Genomic DNA, 7,631 nt, shown 5'->3' on the forward strand with positions numbered 1-7,631 from the left:
ATTATAAGGCAAATTAGTAAACAGAAAACTAGATTATTGTTTTCTTTCCATTGCTTAACTTTCTCGTGATTCTGGAAACAGTAATTTTTGGGGTGTTTGCCCAAAACACTGTGAAAGGACAAGGGACGTAGCCACGAGTTAAAGAGACGAGAGTGACTTGAGTACCGGAGGCTACGGGCAGGCACATCCGTACCTCAGCACAGGGCACGCTGAACAGGGTGGGCTGGGGGAGCAGGGCAGGGCCACAGGCTGATCCTGGCACAACGCTGCGCTCCCCTCACAACCAGAGGTGCCTGGAATCACCTTGGAAAATGACTTAGAGAAATCCTGGCCTTTGTATTGCGCAGCCCAGATTCACGTTCAGATGCCACAGCAATTTGTGCTGTCTGAATCTTGGGGAAGAATTTCATTTTTGCTCTTGGTAACTGTCTTTATTTGTGGTAGAATGCCATTTTAAGCCAGTTATGCCATAGGTTTTGGTGGCATTGTCATTGATACCTGCCACTCTTCTCTATGTTGGGCCACAGGGTGAGACGCACTGGGCTGTGCTTGGCCTCGGCCCCCTCCATCAGCAACGAGCGAGTGGGCAAGTCCATGAGCAAGAGCTGCCATTGCCACTTGATGTCCTGCTTTCCCTACTTCAACTCCCATCAGCAGAAGCTCATCAGGAAGCTGTGGGCTGAGAAAGCTTTCTGGGAGGAGATTCAGAGTTTTCGGGAGACAATGAAGAGCTTTCGGGAGAAGATCAAGGCCTTTCGGGAAAAAATCAGAGCTTTCAGGATGGCTATTCAAGCCTTCTGGGAGGAGGAAAAGCCAATCTGGGAGGAGGAAACTGCCTTTCATGAGGAAGAAAAGATTTTTCAGGAGGAAGCAAAAGCCTTCTGGAGGGAATATCGTGACTTCTGGAAGGAATACAATGCTTTCTGGAAGAAGGATGAGGATTTCTGGAAAGAGGATAAGCTCCTCTGGGAGAAAGACAGGGTCCTTCTGGATGAGGACAGGGTCCTATGGGCAGAAGAGATAGCCCTGTGGGCAGATGAAAAAGCTCTCCTGGAAGAGGAAAGAGATTTTTGGAAAGATGAGGAAGCCCTCCGAGAAGATGAAAAAACCCTCCAGGAGGACAAAGTATTTATCTGGGAGGGAGCCTTTGGTCCTGGGAGAGAAGAATGACTACTGCCTGTCGCTGTTGTTGAGAGTCACAGCCCCACTGGCTGCAAGGGAAAAGCATAGCCAGAGAGAAAGAAGGAAAGCACAAATTATTCTGAGCTCAGAAACCCACATATACTGATCTGGCTGCTTTATTTAACTTGTGTTGTGCTTCAGCCAGTTCTCTGAAATAACATCTCTCATTCCAAAAAAACTCAGTAAAAACCCTATGGAGTAAATCACAGCAGGGTTTTTGTTCATGCTATTTGCTTTGTGGTGATTGTGCTCATGTTTTCATGATATGGCACTAACCAGTGGTAACCTCCTGATTCCCCGTATTTAACAGTCACCTCTAAGACTCTTACATGAGAAAACCCTGGCTGTTTTATCACATCAGAGCTTCAGCTTCCCATGGATATCACTGCTCTGGGGAGCACGGTGGCAGCGTTTACTGGCCCGGGTTTACCCCATGCTGCAGTGATCTAGCTGAAAGCAGTTTTGGACTCAGCCTCTCTGACATGGGCAGAGGATGTGCAGAGAAGAGGGAGGGACTGAAGAAGGCAACAGCGTGAGGACAAGACACAAGCTGGAGGAAAAGGTGGCAGTGAGTGATTCCCCCTCTCAGCAAGGGGGAAATAAGTTTAGCAGTGAGAGTATACGTGTGTAAAAGCAGGAGGAGAGGACACATGCGATGATTATTTTGGATTTTATTTGGGTTATTATTTTCCTGCTGAGCTTTTCCTGCAAGTAACTCCCCACTCCTGCAGTGTACAGAAAATCTCTTACGGTGCTTCTTACAGTAAAATCCTAGAAAAATCACTCTGCAAGGCAGCATGTGGCCAATATCTGGCAATATTTTACATGATGTGAGCACAGACCCATGCCTTCTGCTGAAAAAAGCAGCTGTGGAACGGAGATTGCTGTTTTCATGCCTTTCCTTTCTGATAGTCTGTTTTTCCAAGGAGGAACTAAACTCACATGTTTCACATTCTCAAAGGCAGAGCTGTAAGGGCTGACCTGGAGTCGAAGTTACATTTAACCCTCTGTATATCCATGACAGTGGGGGATAAGAGCAACCGTGAAAAGTATTAATCTCAGTCAAACTGGGCATTGAATTTTTCTCTGGCATGACAGACAGTGTAAGAAGCCTTTACAGTTGCTGCTGAAGACTGATGACTTCTGCAACTGTCAAGCATGCTTAGGCTGTCACTCAAATCCATCATGCAAGCTCAACCCTCTGCGAGCTCCTGGAGGATAGGGCTGGCTGTCCTCTTTAATTGTGCTCAAAACAAATTATACGCTATATCTTCCCTGAAAGATCCATGAATATTTATTGTTCAATGAATAACCAGCCCATAAAAAAGCCGTCTGACTCAGCCAAGGTAGGAATGTTTTGCAACCTTTGTTATCATTATTCTATTATTGCCATGTAACCTAGAGATGGAAATAACCTATTAGACCATTCAGTCCAACTTCCTGCAAAGGCAGGAGTGTGCCCTACATTCGAGCTTTATCATTAGGTGCTGTGGAGAGAAAGAACCTTTCAGAAAATAAGCATATTCCAAAGGTACTTGTCATTGAATTTATCTTAATGTCAAAAAAGTCAAGAATTTAACTCAGTTATTCAAATCCACATGTCAAATTAACATCCATTTAAACTAAAATTAGATATGTTTTCCCTTACAAAGAACCCAAAGCACGTGAAATGCTCTTATGAGAGATCCTGTTCACTTTTTCTTTCACATGAAAGCAGAGCAGTGCTTCTCTGGTGAGAGTGCTGTCAGTATAATACAGATGTTGTGAAACTTAGGGAATTGCACAGTGCAGCACAAGAAAAGCCAGAAGTTTAGCTGGAGAAAAGGATGTGCCAATATGCTTTCAGACTGCTAGTAGCTCCCCTGAAAATACTTCATCTGGACTTGCCTGAAGAACTGAAGATATTTGAAGCATCAACTCACCAAAACCAGGGTGGAAGGACCTGAGAAAGCTGCCAAATCTACCTGCGCCTCAAAAGCAGCGATACCTGTAATGCGCGAGGCAAACACTTGTCTGAGCTGTTTTATTTCATTTAATTTCCAGCACAGGAGTGGCACAACCACCACCTCCCTTCTAGGGCTTTATGAGCCTCCTTCTTTTAATTTCTCTGCAGTGTCTACGGTGAATCTCCATAACCACAGTTTTGACCTCTTACCGTAGTCCTATCCACAGCAGACATGGACAATAGTCCTTCCTTTAACCGCAGATTTAGCCATCTGAAGCCTCTCCACCCAAGTCTGCCTCAACTAACCAGCCCTAGCTCCTTCTCTCTTCTTTCACTGACCAAGTGCTTTAGGAAATGCCTCTGTCCTCCCTCCTGGCCCTCCCTCCAAAAGCCTGAAAACCCAGGACTTAGTGGCATGAAGTCGAGCAGAACAGAGGTAACCTGAGACCAGAATCAAACTTCTTGTGGTTGCTGTTCAAATACAGAGGCATTGAAGAAAACAGCAGAACAAGTAGTGTAACTTCATGGTAAACACAAGGATAAAACCCAAACGTGTTCAACCCAAACAAGCATTTTATGTTGGCAGTGCAATTCATTTACTTATCCTCGTGTGCTCAGGAGGGTTTCGCAGGCTTAGCAAATCCTGCTTGAGGGGATCTGATAATGGCCTTGAGCAGGCAGATGGCAACTGCTTCCACCCAGAGCAGTGAAGATGTTCAGTCATTAGTGCCAAATCAGCATGAAGATTTGAATGGGAGAAATAAATAGCTCCTGAGCTCACCTGCACATTTTTAATATGCGGCATTGTCATCTGAAAGCATTTCTGACACATCTATGAGCAAACGTGGGAGACGCAGAACATGAAAAATAGTAAAGATTATTATAAGCCGACATGTCTACATGTGTCATAAACTGGACTGAGAAGAGTGACAGAATAAAGTTAAATTTACTCAGTATATGTATGTGTAGATATGTATATATATAATTTCCAATTTGCGTGTCAGTCATTAAATAGAAGGAATATAAAAAAAGCCAGGAGGAAGGCTTGTGACTCATGTGAAATTGGAGGTATGGAGAGCATCCAGTAGCAAATATAAGTCCTGCTGCTCTGCCAGGAAGTATGACTGAGTTGTTGAAAAGTCAGTGTAGAGGGTGCCATCAAAAATGAAGAAGCAGTTAGAGTACTGTTACTGAAAGTATCAGATTGGGAAAAAAAACCCACACTTTTATCCTTCGGAATCTGAAGAGTCTACTCTGAGTTAAAGAAGAGAGGACCTACTAAAAATTATGTTTTTAAACAGTCTTATAACACTGATTTCTCTCTCTCTCTCTCTCTCCCCCTCTCTCTCCCCTCCTTTTTTTAATTTTCCACTACTTACATGATTGAATCATTTCAGATTGTCAAAATTTGAGGACTTTTTCCAAGGCTTTAGTCCTTGTGGGGGGATGCTCCCAGCTTTCCCACACACACATTTGGTGCTGGTCACAAGCAGTCTGCATTCCTATGTTTTATGGCAAGCCCTGCAGAGGGACTAAAGCTCCGAAAGGGAGGATCTCCAGACTTCGAGATAAGGCCTGCTGGAGCACCAGGATGTTGAGAAACTAAAGCCTTCTCTCACCATCACTGCAGACTGGACCACCACTGCAAGAGTAAAGCAGTCATTCGCAAACTCCTTTCTTCCTTGCTGATGAGTGCTGAAGGCAGCTGGCCTGCCCTTGGGGGTGTTCAGCCACCCCCCTGCCACCCCATGACTGTGGGTGTGATCATCACAACGATGACGGAGGAGAGCTGAACCCTGCAGCAGCCAAGGGCTAGGGACTGCGACTGCCTGCAGAGACCTGCAACTGGCCTCGTGACTCCACCTCCACCTTCCCCTAAGGGGTATAGATAGATTGGCCCCGGAGGCTGTCTTGGGCTCTTTGCGGGTGACAGCGGGGTCTGCCAACTTGTGGATCCCCTCAGGACAGGGACGCCCTCCCGCAGTTACTGCCCTGGGATCGAGTGTACGTTGGCCACTGAGGTGACGCGTGGGTCAGATCAATCAGAACTGGAAAATAAGTACTCTAGTTGAACTAAGTCTCTGCCAGTAAGAATTGTTGCTTTGTACTGTTGTAACCTGTGTAGTAAATTTAGATCTTTAAAATAAGTTGTGGAGTCGCGCAGCAAATCTCTTTCTCCCCCTCCTCCCCTCCCTCGCACCACAAGAAACCCACACGGCCCAGGACTGTAAAGACAGTCAATCATCCTGCGACAGTCCTGGTCCAGCAAAAATCCCTCAGTCTGCACTTGAAATCCCTCAGAGCACTTGAGTTGTTCCAAAGTCCCATCTTAATCCATACTTAAGGTTAAAATGGTGATTCTGCTGCAGCTGGATCATGGGCAGGGTGGGAAGCAGGAAGGAGACCACTCCATGGTGGATTTGAGCACAAGTATTAATGCTTTGACAACGTGGGCTCTTATCAAATACAAGGCAATTCAGACATGCACCCGGGGTCTTCGGAAACTCTGGCAGCAGTACAAATATTAGGAGTTTCTTAAATAAACCCAGCTTATGTTTTGGATCACCAGATCTGCGATACGTTATGAATGGCGGAGAACCACCACCAAGCAAACAACTGATATCCATCGGCTCCAAACTGTCCTCTTGCCATTTGTGATCTTTGCGTGTGCACCTGCGTGTGTGTGCCTGTGCATGTGTGTATACAAACATACATACGCCAGTGCCCTCCTCTATCCCTCCGGCTGCCCTGCCTCTGCTATTAGCAGCGGTATTTCTATTGCTAACAGCAGGAGCTGTGAATCTAGTGATTTACCAAATCATAGTGTTAATGCTACAGGAGCAGATGCCCTCAGCATGGGGCCGGGACAACATACCTGTAGTCATCTCACCTTCATTAGCAACCCGGACCTTGCCATGCTCCTGAAGAACAATATACCAAAAATTCATTAAGGATGGTGTTTCATTGGGCCAAATGAAAACACAACTCTCCGTCCTCCCAATTTTCAGCCTGAGTTGTAACATCATGTTTTTCTTATCCTGCAGCACAGCTTTCTGAGAGTCTTGGCGTGGGAGCTTTTCAGGTAGAACTACTGTTATTGTTATTATTAACGTGAATGTCACATTTCCAGAGCTCTGCTTCGATAGCCTGAGAACACCAAAACAGAAACTGGGTTGAAAAGCTGTAATTTGGCTGCTCACCCTGCTGGCGAATTTCCATTCATGTGTGGGGTTTTCTTCCCTGTTCTTAAGGCTCGACCCATGGGCTTGCCGCCCGACTGCCTGAGCGCAGGCTGCAGGAAATCAGTGGGAACAGAAGCGAAGTCTCCCTGGGAGCCCCGTGGGCGCCTCTTTTGCCAACATGCTCTGTCTGTGCTGACTCACAGAAACAAGCAGGTTTCCCTGCAGCCTCCATAGAAACGTCAAGCTGCAGCCCAAACACGCGTGGTCCTACTGAAGTGATTGCTGCCTCATACCTGTTGTATGTACGCTTAGTTTTTAAAGTGACCTGCGGTGGATTTACATTGTACCAAGACGCACGGCATTTTCCTCATCTCGGTGGCACTCGGATTCACATCTGTGCAGTTTGCACCCCTGTTTAATTAAAAAAAAAAAAACAGCTCAAACAGCAGCCTGATGAAAAGTCATTAATACTGTGAAATAATTGGAAGATGGAGAAGCGATGCGACGAGCCTGACCTTTCCAGCTGATCAGCAGAGGAGTGACAAATCCCCATGAGTGGACGCAATCAAGGGTTGATAGAGGCAGAAGTGATTACTGGGATGGATACAGCGTGAAATACTCATCATTCACAAGCATACGCCGCCCCGAAAGGGAGCAAGATGGGGAGAGGGAATTTGTGTAAACTGATGTTCTTCCTAATGAAGGCGTAAATAACAAAGCCAGCAAGGATCTCTCCAGAGGGAACCATCAATCCTGCACCAACCCCTTCAAAACGCCGCAGCAGAGTACTTTACACTTAAAGTATATTGCCTTCCCATTCGGAGATCTCAAGGCACACTATGCCATTAGTGCATTTACCCCACAGCTCTCCCGAGAGCCGCGCAAAGGACATTATTTCCATTTTAAAGAGGACAAGAAAAGCCATGAGGCTGAGCAAGGTCAAGGCTGAAAAAGAATTTTGTAGCTAAACCACAAAATGCAAACCCCTCCCTTTCCAGATTTCCATGTCATCCATGAGACCAGCCTGTCATCGGGACTTAAAAAAAACACTCACAGATGAGGTCTTTAAAAAAACGTGATGACTTTTCTTTTTTCATTGCATTAAATCAAATTTTTCAACACCTCAGGAGATCCCTGTTTTCCAGGGCACCCTCTGGGACCTGTGGACTGCCTTCCCTGGTCCAGTGTATAGTGTTAGCTGTGACTGTATTAAAATGCATCTGAACAGAACCCCATTGGACTGTTTTTTCATCATTATTTATCTTTCCGCCTACTTTTGCTCCACTCACAGATTTTACCAGTCAAGGCTTTATTTTGACTTC

General features: G+C 45.7%; 1 protein-coding gene across 1 annotated transcript; it reads left to right on the forward strand.

Moving 5' to 3' along the window:
- Positions 1-513: 513 nt before the first annotated feature.
- Positions 514-1,386, forward strand: CCDC70 (coiled-coil domain containing 70). The gene has a single exon (XM_026108390.2). The coding sequence runs from the start codon at positions 514-516 to the stop codon at positions 1,168-1,170; it is 657 nt and encodes a 218-aa protein (XP_025964175.2). The 3' UTR covers positions 1,171-1,386.
- The last annotated feature ends 6,245 nt before the right edge of the window (positions 1,387-7,631 follow it).

The sequence above is a fragment of the Dromaius novaehollandiae genome, chromosome 1, assembly GCF_036370855.1.
Source record: "Dromaius novaehollandiae isolate bDroNov1 chromosome 1, bDroNov1.hap1, whole genome shotgun sequence".
In the NCBI taxonomy this organism is placed as follows: domain Eukaryota; kingdom Metazoa; phylum Chordata; class Aves; order Casuariiformes; family Dromaiidae; genus Dromaius; species Dromaius novaehollandiae.